The 22,854-nt window shown below is 44.1% G+C and overlaps 1 protein-coding gene across 1 annotated transcript in view; it reads right to left on the bottom strand.

Moving 5' to 3' along the window:
* The window catches only part of SORL1 (sortilin related receptor 1), a 1,341,481-nt gene extending 1,319,851 nt beyond the window's left edge, over window positions 1-21,630 (bottom strand). Inside the window, exon 1 of the mRNA XM_069614318.1 lies at window positions 21,368-21,630. Coding sequence (XP_069470419.1) covers window positions 21,368-21,580 — 213 coding nt within the window. The 5' untranslated portion in view covers window positions 21,581-21,630. The remainder of the gene's footprint in view (window positions 1-21,367) is intronic.
* Between the last annotated feature and the right edge of the window lie 1,224 nt (window positions 21,631-22,854).

Below are 22,854 nucleotides of genomic sequence, written 5' to 3'. Positions count from 1 at the left end.
GGCGTGCCATGTGGAGAACTGAGGGGGCAACTGACTTTTCATGCCTTGTAACAAATATTTTTTCAGCCTGGCTGTATTAATTTTTGCTAGAGCCAAGAAGAGTGACCGACTGGTTGTTCATTCATTTTGAGACGGGAGACATGCTAGACAAACTTTGAGGACTTAGAACTAATCTTTCCATCCATGCGGATGAGGAGCTCGGTATTACTGGCATTAGTGGCAAAGGAGAAGCTGGAGATGGAAATCAAAGAAAGCAAGAGGCTGAATGTAAAGAATAAAAAAGAGAGCACCAAGGCACAGCACAAGAACTTTTATACTGGGAACTGAAGACAAAGAGGTTAGGGGTGACGAATAGGACAGGTTGGCACAAATGCAGAATAACCAGACCAGGTAGTGATGTAATGAACACCTACTGAGGCAACTCGGGAGGATAGAATAGTCGACCGTCTAAGGCGGCCGCAGGGGGGAGGGGCAAATAAGACCAAGCGCATGACACTGTCAGTACCAGAGCCATCCTGGCGTTCAAGGTCAGCAAGGACAGATACGATTCCCCTACAAGGCATAAACTAGTTTTTAAAAATTGATTAGCAAAATGTGCCAATTAAAATGTTCTTGATTAGCAAACAAATCTGTTTGATTTGCAGTTTTGTACTGATATGTTGGATGTCACCAAAGTTATTTCTACCCAAGACATAAAATTAGCAACAATACAGCATTTTCTTGTACTGCAAGAGATTAGTGAGCCGAGTGTCTGTAAAATTTACAGGTTAGTTGCATGAATGGACACAAACAAATAGATGATAAAATGGCTCTTGAAACAGTTTTCAGTCTAAGGCTCTGTGCAACTGGGTGCAACTGGTTTTGCACAAGGCCGTGTCCCATATATTGCACAATTGCCCCATCATTTTCTGTGAAAGGAGAAGTTCACATGTTTCATGAATAAAAACGTTCACAATGTTAAAAGGAAAGTCATATCTGGAGACTAAATACATAGCATGGTGTTGCGGCAGACGGGGTAAATGTCAACTTCAGGTGAACAAAATAGCCCCGTCATTGATATTAACTGTTTACAATACAGCATTCAATACCAATTTTGGGGGCGGACAGGGCCACTAAAGGACATCGAGCCCGAGCAAGGTAGGCTCAATTAAAGCATTCAGCCATGTGCACCCATGAAAGTGATATTTATAACCATTAGCACTCGGAGCCACATTTGGAGGAAAGGCCACATTTTACTTCAGCAATACTGTCATTAAGAATTATCATCTAAACATTTTAGGAATGGAATTGCAGGACTGTCTTTTAACAAAAATATATATTAAGGTCTGTGGAAACAGGATATATAGTTTGCTTAATACATCCAGATTACTTCTGCTTTGCAATTATTTGAAAAATAAATAACTTTTCTTGCATAGCACTTCTACTTCCTCACAGGCCTTTGACACGAAGAGTGGAGCAGACGGTTACTGCTGCACTCTCCCAGTTAGCCCTTTTGAACTTGTAGCGAACAGAGACCAAAGTGTGGAGAAAGCCCTGAGTGCAAGAGAGGAATGCAGTCTGAGCTGTGCTATCATTGAACATGATTATTTAAATAGCTTGCTGTGCTACACAAGTCTCAAATTAATTAGCAAGCCTGCAGAATTTCATAGCAAATTGCTATGTGACACTGCTTATTTTATGCCTTGCCCTAACAAAGCAAAATTGAGACTGGTGTGGGTGAGGAAGGCCAAACCTCTCACCAAGAGATTGCAGTTAGGCACCATCTTCAGGCTCAAGATCTTGGGAGGGGCAAGCAGAGGGAAGATGTGGCCATAGACAGCGAGGGTATGGGGCATGAAGAGAAGGTTTCTTGATAAAGGAAGTAAAAATAGCAGAAGAAGAAGGTATACCAGTACGAAGAAACTAGTAGGTAGGAATAAATAGAAGTGCCTCACGGATAGGAGAGTATCCACGTTTTAAGCACAATGAGTGGAGTGGTCGTGGACCAAGAAGGGAGCCAGGTTTTAAGTTAAGAGAGACAAATGATAGATGGGGAAAAGGGAGAAGGAGTCAAACAGAGGGGGTAGAAGAATATGGGAGAATGAGGGGGGGGGTCAGAGGGAAGAAGAGTTTGGGGAAGGCTCAAAAGTGAAAAGTGGAAAGTGATCGATTGGCCTTACTCAATGAAGAAAGAAGAAAGGCGTTTGCATCGATCAAGTGACAGGATAGTTGAGGACACCGACTCGATTATAGAATGAACAAACCAAGCAGAGGTTTAGCTCCAAAAGAGTTCCAGATTCCTGTAGAGAAAGTGTCACTTGGAAAGTAGCTGTGAAACTACATAAAAGGATTCGGTTTGGAACAGCTTCAATTAATTAGTATAGAAAAGACAAATTAAACACGCAATTCCATCTCATGATGTTCCCAGCAAAAATGTACAGAATCTCAAAACCTGCCACGATTTGTGTGTGCAAAGACACACATTTCTTGTAAAATGGATAAGACAACCTGCAAAACTATACTACTATATTGAATGGAAAACACGTTGATATTGGCCACACGATACAACTACATTTAGCTAGAGAGAATGCCATTTATTAACAATGGATGACATATCACTCGACACTGAAAACCAGGAGAGATTTTCCAAGATATCCAGAAGGTCACCAAATACTGCAATATAATGGATTGCTGGTAAGGTCGTAATTCGTACGAGGTCTGGTCTGTCCATGGTGAAGGACAATGGAGGGTGTGGACTGGTCTGTCCATGGTGAAGGACAATGGAGGGTGTGGAACGGCAGATCATTTTGAGAGTTATTGGTCGTTACCTGAAGCATAGTCATTTTCTGTAAAGCAGTGACTTCTAGCCCTAGGTGTAAGCACCCATCCCAGAGCACACAACAAGCCAAAACCTTCAAATAGGCTGTTCTGAGTTACAAAGGTAGCCAATCTCCTCGGCACTAGTCAAGAAGGGGAGGTCTTTTCAAAAATAAAAAAATAAATGGTTTGCATATTTATGTTCAAATTAAACATTTTAGCCAAAACGATTTTAATATCTTACCATCAATAGCCAATTCTTTCCTAAATACAATTCATAAGTTTGGCTATTGTATTCCTTTGGATTAGTCTTTACTTTAAATTAGAACATTTAGAACTTTTCCAACAGTGGCTCCAATACATTCCAATAGTATTGAACGGTCGCAATTAACAGCCATTTGGGTTCCTCCTATTATTAATTGCCAACAGTCATCTGCCGATATAAAGTTCTCCACAAAACGGCCAAAATACTGTTTCATGGTGAAAGATGAACAAACCGTAAATAGATGGAAAAGAGTTTCTTTCAGTTCTGTATTTTTACAAAACCTACATGCAGAGTTGCTTTTATCTCCTTAGGATCGGACTGCAATAATTTCATTAGTTCTGCATAGATTAAATCAAATCCTCATAAAAGCTGACCAAACTTTTGGGTTTGGGCACTTCCGAAGGTACAGTTGAATCGCACCTCATTTTCGTTTCTCTATGGCTAATTGTGTATGTAATTTCAGTTTTCTTACTTCATCCATAGTTTCCATAGATGGGGAGCTCTTTTCAGAGAACAGCATGGCGAGTCCCTCTCCGAAGACAAAATTCTAACCGTAGTGACTTGTCCGAGGTTGAACTAGGCAACTGGGAAAGAGGTATGAAGAATCTTTCAATTAGTGGATCTGGTACATCAGTGAAGGGGTGGGACGGATCCTACCATTGAACGAAAAAGTGGTTTAATTAAGTGCTCATTGAAGGAGGGAGGGAATTACAGGTAAGGGATAAAAGAGCAGTGTACATGGGGGAACAGTAGGCTGATGTATTTGCCTTTGCATTTTCTCCCACAATCTAGCTCAAGGGACTACAACCTGTGCCTCTCAGGTATTGCAGAACACAACTCGCACACCATAACTTATGGCTAGGGCTAAGGCGAGTTGCAGCTCAAAACACTGCAGCTCAAAACAACTGGAGCACCAAAGATTGCAGACCCCGGATCTCGCTGGATTTAAGCTCGTGTCCCCTCCATGTGTGGCCTAGAACTATCCCTCGATAGGCCTCAAGAGTGGTGCATAGACCTTGAACGTAACCCTCCGTGACAAAGCCTTGGATACGCTTTGCATTATTCCACATTTCCTGACTGGTAACGGGTGGTGAGGTAGGGAAGGGGGGGGTGGGGTGATTTATATAAAAGTGTACCATTTTAAGGGACACAAATTTTAACAGAGATGGAACTCCTTCCAGAATATAGTATATACTAAAACGTTGATATTCCGATCTGTCCCTTGTAGGGGCAGAGTCAAACTGAGCTGCACATATGTCAAGAACAGTGTGGAAGAAAAATCACTAGTAATGTACGCTTCGGAGCAAGGCTTAGCCGGCTAGAGCAGATCTTACACAACATTCAAGCTAAGCCCTTCGGAGTCAAAGCCATGGAAACCATCACTGTTAAAAGTCCCCAATTGAATACGAGCAATGTTCTAGTATTATTTTTCACATGCCTAGTTTTGCATAAAATATTTGTAGGCCATCAGAGATTTGTCAGCACCCGATCTCTGGTCTTTCCCAATATGGTAGATAGTTCTGGCTTGAGAATTGCATTCCAGTCCCAAGCTTAATACTTGGATGGCGTAGTATCGGGGAAGATGTGTATCCCATAAAACAGTGCTCCACATCAAATATTGAAGAAGAAGCAGCTTTTATTTCAAATGCTTGGAGCATTGGGGAAACGATAAAGCAGGTTTATCCCACCATTATTCACTTTGGCATGTAGGGATTGAAGTGTGGTTTCCAGGTAAAGTCAGAGAGGAATCCCATCCCAAAACCACCTTCAACCACCTGAGGTTTATTAGTGCAAGTACCAAAGGTGATGCGTTATTCAGTGAGAGAAGACCATGATCCTAGTATTGCTGCCATGTATCTTCAATTTACGAACTTTACAGTATTTCCCCAATGCATACATTGTCCACTGGAAGCTTAAAGGTGTTTGATCAAGAAGGGTTCACTGGTATATGACATCCACAGTAATGTTTATATTGGCACTTTCAGATGGAATGCTTGCACTACAAGCTGAGCATTTCGTAGATTTGATATGCACAGAGAAAAATGGACAAAAGTTGTGTGTGTGTGGGGGGGGGGGGGTGCGGGGAGGAGGAACAGTTGCTCCCTGTGTTGATTTCACCAATATAATGTATATTGGTGTTGATTTCACCAATATACATCCTCGTTACTACTTTAAAATGGCATTCATTATGCTTCCAAAAACACTACATGTCTATGCCACTAAAAGTCTTTCATTATGTGGGTGACCACAGTGCAAGTGATCTCTCATTGCTCATTTACACAGCATTCAAGCTGGTACTCAGAAAATGTTTTCATTGCCACCTTAAATTCATTTCTTATGCTAGGGAACATAAACAAATAAACTGGCCTTTCCCCGGGACCTGGCTTATATCACACACACACACACCTCTCACCCTTATTACACGCTCACACCCCTCGTCCTTAAGCTCACAGAGACAGTCTCTAACCCGTCTTTCAGCACGCTCCCCTCTGCTACTCTGCCTACATACAGAGTCCCGAGCACAGGACCGCGTGTGGCTGAAACCAGGAAGCCACGTTTCAGAGCCCGGAGCATGCAAACAGTGTACATGTTGAGGGTCTGAAATGAGAGATGGTCAGGTGGCTTCAGCATGCTAGGATCACTGTGCGTGCAATGTTGAGGGACAGGTTGGATAACTGTTTTTGTTGTCTTCCGGAGAGGACATCCGTCGAGACATTTTTTGCTGGATCACAGATCTGGAGAAACCTAGCCCAGTTGCAGTCATAACTCCCATGATCACTCGACACAGACTATGCTAGCTGGAGAGATACGAGTTCTAGTCCCAAACACAGTCAAACGTTGCAGACCCCTGAAACATGCGTCTACGTGAGAATAGGTCTGCAGCGACCATAAGCCCCGTAACACTATGTTCCCCTGAAAAAAGGATCAAGCAAGTGCCAATTGTAATATATCAAGGCTAGCCATGTAAAACTACAAAAGTATTGATAGCATGATTCACAGAGTGAGCCTGCAGCCCTTGAGCAATGTCTAGTGGATATCGTTTTTCATTCAACCTAGGTAGAAAAAAATTATTTGTTGCCTGTCCCTCCGAACTGCAGCTATTTTTGTAGAATGCAAGCTTAGTGAGAAGTATATCAATGGCATCCCTTTTGCATTTAAAAGATAAAAATAAACAAACACTTATTCTGAAATGCCAATACATACAGTAACTGGGCACATACCATTACAGTTGTATTTGTAAGGCACACACTCACTCTGTGGTTTCTTGGCACTGAATAACCGGCATTTATTTTGAGCCAAATTAATGGTACTCCTTTTATCAATCTTAGAAGGATGATGGCCCAAGTGGACCTGACGGAATTCGAACCAGAAGGCATGTGGACAGACATCGATTCCTGTGCTCGGCCCATTAATCCAATGAGTCACTGAGCAGGATGATGGCAGAACCTAGTTCGATAGTCAAAATCTTCAATATGATGGCAATACCTGACCAATGAGGACAATAGCTCGGCACATAATAGCAGTGGATGGCAGACATTGAGTCTCACTAGGCATATAATGCCAATACCTGGAAAATGGTGCAACCAGAAAATGTGATGGCAATAAGTGTCAACACAGAAAACATTTTTGTGAATGCTTTTGTACTTTTAGGCATCTATTTTAGTACTCAAAGCAGGGTGCAACATTTCAATTTTTCAGTTACTGGCCAGACATACAAAAGTCACTCGCCAGCTCAATTCTATACATACAGAACACCATTTCTTACTCGCCAAGAATCAATTATCAGCTAGTGCCGAGTGCACATTTTGCCACCTGCATTTGCGAGTGGCTTTTTGGGTATGTTGAAATATTTAGGTGCGATACAGTTGAAGCATGGCAATTTTATAGTTTATAGCAATCTTAATGTGTAGACTCTTTTATGGATCTCTGCTATTATTTACCGATCATGTTCAGCTGGAATTTGACAGCCAGGGGTACATCAAAAGCATCTCAGGGGGAGGAAGGAGACACCTTCTTCCGGCCTTGACCACCTTAATTAAAATAACAAAGGCTCCATGGATCTGCCCCTCTATTGTCTAAATCTGATGGTGGCAGCGCATACTGATAAGTTAATTGAAACAGGCCTGCGGCAGGCTTGGTAGCAGAACAGTCAAAAGGGAGGCAGGAGTAACACCCCTTGTAAATGCAATTTGTCAACTTGAAGCTAGCTCCCACCCCTCTGTATGAAAGGCAGTGTATGGCATGTCTGGGTCCACTATTTTCCATAGGCAACCCCTGCAGAGAGGACCCCCTTCAGAGGGAAGTATGTGATTTAAGTGAGACAGGAAGTCTGTTCTCGCCACAAACCTCAAGGGAGACCTGTGCTTGATCAAGAGTCACAGAGGCTCAGTTAACCAGAGAGACACTTTGATCTACAATAGACCGGATTTAGGAGTACATGTTGTCACCCCTTACTTTTCCTGTTGTAAAGCACTCTGGTCCTGAACCCGCGCATAAAAGTAGATTTTTGGTGTGGACCCAGGATTGGTTCCTTAAGGTAGGCTTACCCTGCACCAATCACTACGGCCCATTTGGCTTTAAAAGAGAACTAAGCCCCTCACTTAGCAGATCATCCCACGACTTCGAAAGGAGTAAGGAGGACTCATTTGGACCCTGGATGAAGGTACAGTCTGCCTTACATCTTCCACTAGTGAAGAAAGGCCAGGATTTCCAAGGGAGAAGCAAGATCCCTCCTCTATCTCAGAGGGAGATGCCAGACTCAGCGGACCCGTCCAGCAGCTCCAGAACTGTTACCTAGCCAGCACACAGCGTGCCCTGCTCGGTTCTGCCAGCAAGCTTCCTAAGTGGGAAGTGCCAGAGAGTTTCTGAACAAAGGACAAGGGCGTTGCCTGCAAACACTCTCCTCGGCTTCGGGCCGTCCTCCTTAAAGGACAACATGAGTCCTGCGAAGAAGCTAGGAGGAGTGTCACAACAAGCATCAACCAGTGTTCATCTTTCAAGGACATTTGCGAGACAGTCGAGCCCTCGAAACGCAACCAGCTGCACCACTGACTGTTGTCAGGCTGCAGTCACTAAAGCCGGCCGACAACACCTCAAGCAGCATTCCAGATTTGCCAACCAGCACAGAGACAACGAATCTGGACCCCGAGCCACTGTGTAAGTCAGCCCGCAGCCGTCTGTCCAGCCTTTCTTACCCAACTGTCTGCCACATGATACCCGCAGCCGTCTCCCATCTTGAACTCTGTCGCAGGAGCTGCAAAGCGTCCTGAAACCGACTCAAGGCAGTCGAGCATCAAGATCATCTCAAGCACCAGTTACATTATGGTTCTGTCCCTCTGGTTCTTCTCCGAGGACCCCTAGTGACATTTAGGTCCCCTTGCTCCCTCAAAGAACCTTGAACAGTTAAGACTGATTGCTTTACCAACTACCTTCCTGTCAGTATTCAAAGTGCATCCCTTTCCTTCGTGAAACTGTCTGTCCTCTGTGTTCCTTTACAGTGTGCTAGAACTGTCTGTTGTAATAATAATATTAAGGTAGATGTGTATACAGCCTGGACTAGAAATTCCCTTTAATCATTGGGTAAAAAAATTGTAGTTTGCAACTAACCTACGATCCACCATCTTGCAGAGATAAGCCTGCCATTCCGTCCACGTTACCAAAACTGGACAAGGAGGTTTATAATGGACTTGTGTTTCCAATCTGTTTGGATTCCTTCTGGTGTAATAGAGGTGTGGGGCCCATTTATGGTTTAGAAACAGATATTCATCGCAGGACCACTAGTGCCCTGGAAGTTAATTTATCACAGCGGGATGGTTTGTTTACTGCTTGAGCAGTAAGATTCCAAACGGTTTCAGTCTTGCTGATGGCTTGGCGAACAGGGCAGATAGTTTACTCCTATATTTAGTGAGTATACGTGGAGATCTTGTTGGTATGGGCACATTCTCCTATCCAGTCTACAAAGTGTACCCAATAGTAGTTTTAAAAATAATTACAACTTCTGCTTCTAACCATTATCATCATAGTCCAAACCCAGGTGTTAAATTCTCACTGGCAATGTAGCCAAAAAACAACGTGCTTCGAAACAACCAAGGAGACAAAATGTCAGAGATACACCCTAATCTCATGTGCCGTGTCCCAGTAAACGAGGACAGATTTGGGAAATTAGGACCTGGGAAATCGAAACATTGGGGATCATTCTTGAAGTACGGGTGATAGACATGCAGACGTACAAATAATCAGGGTACCTGCCATTTATACGCTCTTAAAAACAGAATACCCGCCGCCCCCAAAAAATGCATAAATAACAAATGATAATGCAACAAAAATTGACAGAGGAGCCCGTCCCATGTTACTGCTAATACAGCTCCAAAAATATTAAGATTATAATAGCAGAGCAGTGCCACAGGAAGGAGCACTATCTTTAGCATCAGATTTCTGTTCAGACCAGGCATTAAAGATGAATCTTTTAAAATTGCAGGAATTAAAAGTTGCACTCAAGTATACGATTGCAAAATGTACCATTTTGTGTTAAAATATATATCTTACGTGCCTAGAAAAGAAGAACAGTAATTACTTACCGACAACTACACAAAAATGGTGAGTGAAATACTCCAAATTGAACATCTTATCTGGAGCACTGTTGGAATGCGTGTGCCTCTGTATTTCACTGTGTATTACTCACTCAACGGAGTGAGCAACACTGATAGGGCATCTCTCGAGAGGTCACTGATACACGACAAGAAGCACCAAGCGACTCATCACCACCGCTAGTGTGATCAATAACCATTGACAAACAACATATAAACAAGCGTTCAAATGTGAAACTCAGGAGGGGAGTTCTCAATTTTTCGACAGCACTGCACTTACTTTGTCAACAGAACAGAAGATTTTGTTTGGCCATCGCACCACATTTCTAAAATTGGGCACGAAGGAGCAGGTGCATTCGAGAAAGGTGAAGTTCTGCAGTAGGGACCTAGGCAACGTAATCATTAAGCGAACATATTTTTTCAACTGACACCTCCAAATGTTTGTGACGTTTCCCCGTTACAAAATTAACCGAGCAAACCCGGAGCTACGCGATTCTCATGCTCAAAAGTCATTCAAAGATTTACTGAGAGGGGTCGAAAATGCACCACGCGCTCCAGCTTAGCGCCAGTTTGAGGCTTTTTAACTCGGGTGGAACTTGGAAGGCGCACATCTGAGATGCTCACAGCCATCCCCACCATAGATCCAGGTTAAATCTTTGCGTGCATCATACGCAACGTACTGGAGATCCTGGTTACCTGAACTGCCTTCCCTCAGTTGCATATTAGAGGAGGCGATGGTGGCAGTCAGAGGATAAGAAGTTGTACAAAGCACATGAATGAATAAATAAAATCAGTGAAGCGGATATAACAAGGACTGTCGAAACAAAAACGATTGGAACAGGCCCGGTAGTTCATACAAAAGATCAAAGCGAAAGCTTTAAAATTCTAACCACGTGATTCGGCACGGGGTGGTTATAATCATCAGCTTTTCCCTTCAAACGTCTATGCATTGCCACCATTAGCATCCACAAGGGACCACTCAACTCCTGTGATTTAATTAATCTGACCCATGAAAATGAAGGCTTACATTTCACTGTCTTTAGGGGCGTGCATCTCATCAGTCGCTGCTCGTTAACACGCTATCTTCTCAAGTTTACAATAAAGAAGGTTTTAAAGGGCATGTTGCGTCTTGGCGTCATGAGAGAAACATCAATTCCGTGATGTCACTTGCTCTAATCTCACGAAAGGAAGGGTCACTTCCACTGGTGTTCTGGGTGTGGTGAATTCACACCATTACAAGAGGTCTCTGATCATTTGTATCCGATACTAACACTCAGGGAGTTGGTCATTTCATAGAAGCTGGTGCTGCCCTTCCCCTCCCCCACACACACACAGATGAATTGTCACAGGTACATAGAATGGTCTGGTCACATATCCGGTATGTGTAGGATTGCGTTTCGGGTGTACCTTGCACAATTTTAAAACCGTTAGCTCTACCTTCATGAACGTGAACTTCGAACTGAACTAATATTTTTTAATCAATCATTACTCGAAGACACTTCGCACATCTGCCATTAGAATGCCGCTGTCCACCCACCATGATAAAAATTCGTTGTAGCTGCACACATCTCTCTCGCATACTCTCCAGACATACTGCACCCACCCACATGCCTGCCTGCTCTCCACAGGGCCATGGCCACCCCGACCTGCCTTCGTATTGTATTGGGTAAAATTCACACGCGTTGTATAACTCCCTAACAAATTCCCCATACTTGGACTTTGGTCCCCAAGGGCCTTCAACCTACAGAGCTTGGAGACCATACCAATGGTGAAAGGCGCTATACAAATGTCCATTACATTACAAAACTGGTAAAGAGTTCCATCTACAGGTCACCCACCTTGTCACGCTTCATTCGGAACCCACCATGCAAACAGTAACTACACATTGAACTTCATACTGTCCCCACAACCCTGTGCATAGGTTCTGCTTGTAAACTGTTGCTAACATTTCTGGGCAATCTCTTAATGTTGATATTAATCTGCCATTATAAATCAATGTATGCTACTTCATACTATGTCTCCCAGAAACCCATGTTGATGTGGAAACCTTATAATTCACTCTGGAAAAGTCCTACATTCTTACAAGCGCTTCTCAACGATCGTAGATTCTTGATCCAGGCCACATTCTAGAACTGCTTCAGGAGTGGCACTATTAATCTTTCCAAAATAGGTATTCTATTGTAGTGCCATTGTAGCGTGGGTTTTATAGAAATTGAGACATTTTACTTTGACCTCGTCCATGAAAAGGTGCAAAATTGTGCAAGCAACTGATCTGGTCACATATGAAAGCTTATGCAAATGTTGGGAACTTTCTTGGACCATTTAATTTTGGGGAAAATTTTGTTTTTGCCTTTCCATGACCATGCCTTCAGGATGCAGATTTTAAAATGGTTTCCTTCTAATTTTGGCAGATCTCTACTCGTTACCTTGAACTGGTGCACCATGCAAAAAGTTTGAAAAATCAGATGAGCCAATCTCGAAATTTTCTTCATATTATTTACAGTAAAATCCATATATTAGTACACGTGCACCATATCTCAGAGTAACACTAACGTGTTGCGGTTGAGCATGCCAACACAAGCACAACCAATCACCCTAGAGGAACAAACGAATGAGCTGCAGTAGTCAAGAATAACAAATGTGGACTGAATATATGGACACATTGCGTGTAATAATGAGGAAACAAAGGCCAGAGACAACAGGCATGAACCAAATGCGCGGAATGGGTATGTGTCTATCAGCAGAGTATATATTCATAGTGCCCCCGACAACACATCCCAGAATGCACAATCAAGTTATTCATAATGAGCACAAGCACAAGGAAGCAACAGCACGCAATACCTACATACATGATGCTTACCAGGAGCGCAAGCAAGTAGCTCAAACATAGGGCAGCCAATTCACCAGTAACATGCATGCACATCCACATAAAAAGGTAATAAGAAACCCGTAGAAACGTCAAGAAAGAGTTATGGTTAGCACCTACGAAATGGTGAAGCCTACAAGGTGCCAATGCCAACAACATCCCAATACTCAACCAAATTAAATATTTCCCAATTTTGTTTATTGGTTCTAAAAGAACCTTGACAAAATGAAAAAAATAATCTCCTACAATACATACATTAAAACCACAATAAAACAACATGTTCCACATATTCATATCTCCAAGTATTACAGATTCCATATCAATTAACATACTTTTAAAACATCGATTAAACCTCAATTTTCCCTAAATATAAAATCAATCACACTAATATTACATATTTGCCCGCACTACACCACTAATTCAAAACACTTGTGTTTTTAGGTTGCTTAAATGAATGCTATGGTGAAAGTTATTGTGTTGAAATGGTGTTGTAGTGCACAGGTAAACATGTCTAGTTGCAATCTAGGGACCCAAGCTACTCTTCACTGATGATCCCAACACGGCTGAAACATGTTTGAGGATGCTTGTGGTCTTGTGCAGATGGGATGTGACCTAGCAGTTCTGGCTGGACTGCCACTTTTGCGGTAGGACCAAGCCAAATTGCATATTGACTTTCCCCTTCTGGAATGGCTTGGCAGGCTGAAAAACAATTGTCTGGAGGGTTGCCCAGAGCTGTGCCCGTGGTTATGATTCATTCAAAACCTTCCAGCCATCAACTTTTTGTTTTGCTGCAATCTACTAGCCAGCCATAAAAAGTCACTCGCTCCCACAGTTCTACAAAGAGCACACCATTTCTTACTCACCAAGAGACAATTATAATTCAATTTTTGCACCCCGAGTTATCAGTAGTCACTGATTCACTCCTGCAGGAAAACTTTGATTCACAGAGAATTTACCAGGATTAACTGTGACTGTTTTCGGAAAAGAGTACATCATAAGAAAGTCAAAGTTACTCCTGATAACTTGTGTGGATCTACACCTGTGTGTTTATCCAGGAAGCCCATGTTTACAGTCTCCCTGCAATAACACGCATCTGCATTGTTCGGAAATTTAAAGGGGATAGTTATGAAACCTTGTTAACAGGGCATAAGAGCAAAAAAAGTGGGTGGGCACATTAACAGACAGTCAGAGACGGTTACAGGAAATTAACACATTTAAAAGTGAACTATAAAAAGTGTATTCAATTGGCCTTTCTAAAAAAAAAAAAGTTCACAAGACAAAACGAGCTAAGAACGCTATCCTGAAAAATAAATGGAGAGAGGCGAACCTAGAACGAGGTTTACAAAGTATGAAATGCACGTGCTTTTGAAACCAAACTCCCAATATGAGACATTGCATGGTCGTTTTCTGTACATACGTTTCGGACTCGTTAACCTGGCAATTTAGGTTTAAGTCTAGGCTTCTGTATGTCTTGCATAAACAGTCTGAACATTACCTAATTCCAAAAGGAACAACAGCTTTGATTTCAAGTCTCAAATGGAGACAAACAGGAAGACAAACAGGAAGACATCCAATCGTGTGTACCCTCGACAGTACCTTAACACTGTCCTTGTTAATCTCCACCCCTTACAGATTGTGGATTTTGTAAAACTGAAGAAATTAAACACACTATTAGAACTAAGATCGAAATTAGAACAATAATACATAGAATGCCTACACTGGTTAGAGATTATCATGAGGCTCTGAAGAGTGCTTTGCTAGAAAGAGAAAGTCCTGCTGGAAAGGTAGTGAACTGTATCTGGAGTAAAGAGGTTTATTACAGAATAGAGGATAAATACTAAAAAAGTTATGCAACGGGTCTACTGGCGGCCTGCCTACAACCAATCAGTGTAGTTAAACAGTAAAAAACTTGAAGTTGATTGATCAATTTGTATGCGTCAAATTGATCAAACGTAATTAGTTGGATGGGTAGATTTACTCGAGGGTGTTCAAAAAGTTAGATCAATATTTGACGGTGCTGTGATTGAAAGCAGAGGCACTACTTGAAGAAAGATCATACTGAGGGTAGATGGCAATGGGGAAAGGGATAGCTTGTCTGTGGATCAGACTGGTAGGCATATGGATCGTTTTATGGTGACCAGACTGGAGTTAGATGGTACGGGTTGTGGGTAGACCAGAGAATGTAGACTAAACTTAAAAGTAGAGAGAAAGCATGGGGTAAAACTGGGCTTGGGTGGAGGCATTGGTTGGAAGCAGGCCAAACTGAAAAGTAGACCAATTCCAGGGAGGCAGAGCAATTGAATGGAGGTATAGAGATTGCTTGCCATTGGAACAGACAGAACTCAGATGGGCTGCTTGGTAGTAGACATAACTGAAAGTAGTGGGATTTCAAGAAGATGGATTGCTTGGGGATGGAGGGGCTGCTCAATGGTAGAGCTGCAAAGTCTATTGGGTGAGGGATTGTATAGAGATAGACTAGAGTTGCATGAGGTGGATATAATGCTCAGAGGTAAACCGTCCTGGAGGTAGAGGGATTGCATGGAGGTAGACAGCAATGTGGTATCACTGCGAGAAATCTTGGAAGAGTTTTTTTTATTGAAGGTAGAAAGCAACTGCCTAGGAAGAGATGGATTGCCAATAGGCAGGCCACGAAAGTTTGAACGTGAGCCACTACACACACTGTGCACAGAGAGATCAATCTGTCTCTGACACTGTATAAAAGCCCGACCAGACGAGTCAGAGTAGAACGGGATGGGTTGATCAACGACAGACAAGCGAAAGATAGATTTGTTCGAGATCGACCGATCATATGGCAGCAGGTTGATTGGCAGGTAATGTAACTGTTACAAGAGTCATCATAAGCAAGCAATAACATTTACATGGAGCACATTACTAGAGAATGAACTGCCTCAACGCGACAAATGCAGTCACTGAAGGAAGACACAAGATTAACTCAGTGATCCAGTGCTATACACATGCCCTCATTCACAAGGATGGTTTTGAGAAGGAAAGGTTGATCATGTGCAGATAGGAGTGGTTACATTTAGGTCAGTAGGCATTATATGAATTGCTTTGAATTCGATAAACTAGTTAGGGCTTCAGTAGATGTGTTTACGTCTAGATTGACTAAAAGTAATTTGGAGGTAAAGGGTTTACAAGTAAACGGTTTAGAGGTGGCAGCCTGGAGGAAGATTGGTTGCGACTAAAGAATAACATTCTGGAGGTAGATTGCTTGGGGGTGCATTGAATGATCAAATGGAGCGGTGTCAGGTCAACTGATCAGAGAGTGATAAGTAAGATGAGGTCAGTCAGGGCACTGGCAGTAGAGGAAGTGGTTAAAGGAAGAATCAGTTCACAAGGAAAATTGCTTAAAGAGTTGGCTCCAGTTTCTATTTGTGAAGTAATCAACCCTTCACTTCCTCTGCATTTAATTAGTAAAATCCATACTTTGCTAGCCATGTCCGATAGTTTGACTGGTGCTTTGTATTTTGTTATGGTTACTTGTCGGCATTGCTCAAATATCATCGCAAATAGAGGACGATTATTTGCCCTCTGCAACTCTGAAATCTCTCCATTGGCTCCCAGTGGAGGCAAGGATTAAATTTTAAACCCTCTGCGTTGTCCACAAGGCTTTCTGGGGCCTGGGTCCAAAATACCTTCAGCTATCCCTCCGCAAATACCTCCCCTCTCGAGCTCTTCGCTCCTCTACCTCTAACCCCCTCAGGGTCAGTCGTTTCACAAAGAAACAAGCCTGGGGTAGATCTGTCTTCGGCCGGGGCCTCCCTCTGGAACAGCCTACCTGCCACTCTAAAACTTGAGGAGAACCATCTCGGGTTCAGTAAGCATGTCAAGACCTTCCTCTTTGCCTCTGCCTTTGCTCCCCCTCGCCCTTGCTGATCGGCTCTCTCTTGGCACTGTGCATCTGGCCACCCTCCGTCCCCCTGGCCCGTTACCTGTTCACCCGACACCCTTCTGCACAGCCTCCCGGCCACCCCTGGCACTGGGGACTCCATCTGTACCCAAACATACAGTCCCCCATTTTCTTCTTTTTATGCACTTAGACTTACCCAATTCTGCTGCCGTAAACACAGCACTTAGTACCCCCGTTTATTGCTCCATTAATGCCAGATCCCTAGGCGCACATGCCATTGACATCCACGACCTCATTCTTGAACACAAACTAGACTTCATCGCCATAACTGAAACCTGGCTCCATACAGCCTCAGGCCCACTCCTATCACTAGCCATACCTCCTGACTATTCCATAGTCAGATCAGACTGAAAAGAAACCACTGGAGGTGGAGTTGCTATCATCTTTAAAACCTCACTTAAATTCAGACAATGTAAAACAGAAACGTTACTAGGCTACGAACTCCTAACGTTAAAATTAGCCACCAACCCAAAAACCACTATTAACTTCCTCCTAGTGTATAGAACTCCAAGTATCACGAATAACCTGGACATTGAATTGCCTCTGCACATCTCCCCCTTGATCAGGCCTAATACTAAATTCATCTTACTAGGTGACATCAACCTGGGATACAATGACCAAACAGACCCCAAAGCCACAGCTTTCAACAATGCATTCCTAGAAATGCAATTCAAACAAATTGTTAATGCCCCAACTCATGTTAAAGGACGAATCCTTGATTGGATCTTAACATTAAATACCACGGTCCACCTAAAAGACATCATAGAACTATCTTGGACCGATCACTCCCTAATCACATTCGACATCACAACAACGAATGACCCCTTGCCTCCCATCCCACCCACGTTACCTACCATGATGAGAAACTCTAAGAAACTGACCTCAGAAAACCTAATGCCGCTGCTAAACAAATTACTAAATACTAAACCTCCACCCATGCACAACCCAGAAGTCATCGCTTTACATTATCATAATTGCCTACAGTCAGCAATTGATGAAATAGCACCCCTCAGGGCTAAACGGCCTAAACTCAAGCCTAGTAATACCTGGTTCAATGATGACCCCATTGAACCACTGACCTCAAAAAAGAACCCGAGATAGTCGCTAAAACATACAAAACTGAAGTCTACACACAGAAAGTTAATTCACTCAATACAAATATAACGAATGCGTCCTCCCAACAGCAAGGAGCTATTCGCTATTATTAAGGAACTGGAAACACCTATTCATCCACCCAGTACAGTCATGGTAAACTAAGCATGGTTTTCCATTATTCAAGATGCCCTAGCTTCTAAAATCCGCACATTGCAAAATAAAATTGAAGCCCAAAAAAAAAAAACCCATTAGGTCCCCTCGCCGAGATAACCACACCATCTCCCATAGCCAACATACCAGACTTCCACTTTACACCAGTGACTACAGATCAAGTATAAAAAACGATAGCCACACTTAAACCCTGTAATTGTAAAGGGGACAACTTCCCTGCAAAACTAATCAAGGATTGTGCGCCATCCTTAGCACCCATTATTACTCATTTCATAAACACCTCATTCAATACGAACACCATCCCCTCCAGTATCAAGAAAGTATGGGTCACCACCTCCTCAAAAAACCCTCACTAGATGCCACCATCCCCACTAATTATAGACCCATTACCACGGTCCTCTTCCTTCTGAAAACTATAGATAAAATGGCCTACACCCAAGTCCAAGCCCACCTTGAAGACAAACTATTAGGTGATAGACAATCAGGCTTCTGCCCTGGTCACAGTACTGAAACAGCGCTGCTGGATCTAAAAAACCAAATGGACGCGCCAGGGAATCAGGAAACCTGTGTATTCTGCTCCTATTTGATCTGTCCGCGGTGTTTGACTTAGCAGACCACAGCAAACTATGCCAAACAACTTTCATTTCTCCAAGGAAGCGACCTTGTGGATCAAATCCTTTCTTTCAGACTGCACCTCAAGAGTATCCATAGGAGATACAGCAGCTGGCCCCATCTCAGTCCCCCTGGAAGTCCCCGCCCCCCCCCCCTCGCCACCACCCCACTCCCCCCCCACCCCAAGGATCCTGCCTCTCCCCCATGCTATACAACGCCTATACCAAATTACTCTTTGCAGGACTAGACGCAATGGGAGTAATTTACACAAATTTTGCCGATGACACACAAATACATATCCCCATCTCAGATAACAGGACACTATCCATGTGAATAAAATATAAGCCATCATCCAAAACTGGATGGCAGCAAATAGCCTATGCCTAAATGGAAAAAAAAACTAGGATCCTCATAGTAGGCTCTCCTGCCAGTTTAGCCAAGCTTCACCCACTTTACACCCCCATAGTCATCGACAAAACACCCATCCCAATCTCCAATCAAGTGAAAACATTAGGAGTCTGTTTAGACTCAAGTCTCACCATGTGCAAACACATCAGCGGCCTTGCCTCAACCACAGCCTATACTACCAAACTTATCACTCTAAGTCACCCCTTCCCATAACACTAGCAAGAGCCCTTATTTTAACTAAATTAGATTACTATAACATACTCCTTCTAGGCACCTCGTAAAAAAACAAAAAATGCAGTTACTCCAGAACAAAGCAATAAGATCAGCCTTAGGCATAAGCAAAAGGGACCATATATCGCACCACAGGAGAGAGGCACATTGGCTACCCATCCAAGCCAGGATACTCCACAAAACACTCACTCATAAATGTGTCACAGGGAATGCCCCAACCTACCTCAACAACTGTTTAAACCGCAAAGCTACAACCAGATGTCTTAGATCCAATGCAAACTTACAGCTACATGTCCCCCGCTTTTCACAACGCAAGAACAGGCAGCTCTAGCTTCACTGTAGCATCCCCTAGAATTTGGAATTCACTCCCTGCCAATATCAGTAATGGACCCACGCTGAATAAATTTAAGAAACTTCTCAAAACCTGGCTCTTTAATAACTACTGCGCACCAGGGTCTCCCTTTAAAATAACCATGCATTACTGATGTAAATACTGTATATGTAACAACTAAGATTAAGCATTCATATTATTTTACATGTAACTTTTAAGTCAAGCTTTTCCTGTAACTACACTGCGACTCCCTTGGGTTTGGGCGTACAACAAATGCAATACATAAAAATTTGTATTTATTATTATTTATCTGTTTATCCTCTGCTCTGCACTTTCCACTCTCCCCCTTTCATGCACTTTTCCCCTTTCCCTTGCACGATCTCAATGTTACTGGGCCTAGTAAGATCGTTGTTTTGTTCTCCCCTGTTCCCCTCCCTTACCTTGTCGCGCTCTGAAACACTTGTGTATGAGATCGATACAAATAAAATATCATACTGCAGGGGGTAGGAGAGGGATTACAGGCATACTGTTGGTCGAGAGGTGAAGTCAGAAATGGGATTGCATGCAGTCTGGTGGCTAGAGTGGGGGAGAGCGAACTAACACATCAAGTGATGGGCAGTTACATACATAGGGATAATGGGGGGTTGCCAGTTCAGTAATAGATGTGTTGATCAGGTTATTAGGGTAGGCGAGTGGTTAGAGGTATCCTGATGATGATGGGGGTCAGCAGAGTAATTAATTCATCTTTCTATAGCATGCTTAGTACTGGAGACCAGTCTCTAAGCGCAGCACCAGGATTCAAACCTGCGTTGCTCTGCATTAACTTGCTTCCAAGACAAACTCGCTGACCCTGAGCTATCCACCCAACCCAGAGTAGAGCTTGATGAGCAGCTATATGCAGTCTGATGCTTAGAAAGGAGAATCGGCAGAGTACAGCTATCAGTTACAGGTAGGACGGTGGTTGTAGGGGGAAGAAGTACATCAGAGGTGGCAAACTGTCAACAGGAAGGCTGGAGGGAACCATATATTTATGGTATTTGGATGGGTGTAGATATGATGGCCAGAGAGGGTCAGAACATTGGATGTAGTGGTTAAAATATAGGTTGGTGGAAGGGGCAGTAGATTGAAGGTAGCATGGTGACAGGTATGCTAACAGTTAGGGGATAAGTATGTTGGCTGTAGTAGGATGGGGAAAGGTATGTTGATGGTTAGCATAGGGGGGTAAGCCAGGTATAGCGATGGCTGATCTATAGGTAAGCTGGTAGTAGTGGGGGCAATGGTATGGTGTTTATTTATACAGCGCCTAAACACAGGCAAGTTTGTCCAAAGCGCTAAAGGAGTGTGGGAACATGGTGAAAAAACAACAGTTGCTCAGAGCCCTTGAAATTCTGAGACGATAATAGTCTGCACAGGCAGAGTAAGTCTGTAAAAAATAAATGTAATAGTTTGGGGTACAGCAAATAGGCCTGACTCGATTCTCCAGTTTTAACAGTGCAATTAAAGGGTGAAGACAAGGGCGAATAGACAGAAAGGACAGTGCAAGTGCAAGAGGGTCGCAGAGAGGGTGAGGATCAAGTGCACCCAGTCAGTATACTGAAATATACTGGAAATAGGCTGTAGCTATATGGGGGCCGGTATATTGGGGGTTAGCGAGTGGTTACAGGTAAGATGCGGATTGGGGTGGGCGTATGCAGACTGGAGGTAGATGTGTGGCTACTAGATGAGGGAATCGGCATAGTAAAGACTCACTGGCTACAGGTAGGTTGTTGGCTCATTGGTTACAGGTAGGGGCAGTACTCTGGAGGTAGCCGGGGGCTTCCAGGCAGGCTAGGGGAGCCAGCAGAATGAAGGTGATGAGCGGCCACGGGAGGGTTGTGTGGAATTCGCACGGACGTGTTTACAGGTACAGAGTCTGAAGGCGCAGGAAGGCGTGCAGTTTCCATGGCAGTTCCTATAGCCTCCCTCCCCTACGCACTAACATTGGAAGCAGGGGTTCTCCCCGCGCACCCCTGACCACACTTACTGCGCCCGCCGCAGCGGCCCCTGCGCCCGGGCGTCGGGCTCCGCACCTCACCTGGCCATACACCTGGAGGGAGTCGGGCTCTGCGCTCCTGCGGCTCCGGAGCGGACCCCGGTGCTGGGACCGCGCCGTCTGCTCCGAGGTCGCCGTGACGGTGTGGGGCCCTGCAGCCTGGATATATCGGCTGGCCGCCGCCAGAAGCAGCAGCAGCAGGAGGAGGACAAGCGCTCTGGGCTCTCCGCGCAGCAGCAGCGTCGCAGCCGCCATCTTCCCTTCAGCCTGAACCTGACAGCCCCGCTGCTGCTACTGCTGCCAGGGGGACTAGAGCTCAGGGCGCGTGCGCGCTGCGCACCCACCCGCGCGCCGCACACAGGCCAGTGCGCGCGCACCGGGCGCTACCACCCTGGAGGATGCTGCCGCTGCAGCCGCAGCCCAGGGATGGGCAGCAGCATCTCCTCGCCAGGCTAGTGCTTCCATGCAGCCGGTGAAGCTGCATGCATGGGTTCAGCCCCAGTGTAAATATGGGCTGCATCGCCACGCAGACACTAGCCTTCACTATCACGCAAATCAAGTCAATAGACCCGGCATCAGCACAAGTGTCATGGACTGCATGGCGAGGTGAACCCATGTACAGAGACGTCTATGTCCCGTTCTCTCAACCTAGTAGGATGCCCCCCACCCACCTGGTGGCCTGATACAAAGAGCCAGTGCACATTTATTGATAAACATGCATAGCACTCCATGATGTTGTTTAGTTCACTGAGGCGCACAGCCTGTTGCATGGATGTTGTTGGCAGCTACGGCCCGATCTGTTCGGATCTAGCAAACCTGTAATCCCTTCTCGTTTTGTGCATTCACTATTACACAACTACTTGTGTCGCGTTTTCACCTTTCTATGGGGATATAATGATAATGTACGATAGTGTACGTTTAAAAGCATATTGATAGGTTTCAGTGCCATGAAGGTGAAGAAACAGCTCGGTGTGTGTACAGATCCCAGCGAGGACAACCCAGCCTTTGTTCCCCTGAGGCAGATAAATGTAATAGGCCCTTATGTAGCGCCTTTCACCATTGGTATGGTCTCAGCGCGCTGTAGGTTGAACGCCCTTGAAGGACTGAAGTGTAGGCATGTCAAATTCCTCAAAGAGTTATAGAATGTGTGTGTGTATTTTAGCCCGTACATAGGTAGGCAGGGGTGGCCAAATCCCTGCTAGACACCCATGTTGAGCAGGCAAGTGGGTGGGTGCAGAGAGGTAATCTGGAGAGTATGCAAGAAAGAGGTTATGTGTGCAGCTAGACCGAATTTCTATTTAATTTAAGTTTATGGTAACAGATACCACACAACAAAACCATCTGCCTGTATCAGAAAGTGCTAGTTATTAATACTGATATAACATGGATATGGTGCAGGTCTAGAGCTCGCCCCCCGCCCTCAAACGAGGCCTGTATAGGGATGCAGGGCCAGGTAGATAAAATGGAGACCGTGGAACCGAGGACTGAGACACATATGCTGGTTTTCCCACTGGACGATTATGTGATCC

This window comes from Ambystoma mexicanum, chromosome 9, assembly GCF_040938575.1.
Source record: "Ambystoma mexicanum isolate Mex_15411 chromosome 9, UKY_AmexF1_1, whole genome shotgun sequence".
NCBI lineage: Eukaryota > Metazoa > Chordata > Amphibia > Caudata > Ambystomatidae > Ambystoma > Ambystoma mexicanum.
The sequence above is the reverse complement of the archived record's forward strand: the minus strand, read 5'-3'. Positions and strand labels throughout refer to the sequence as shown.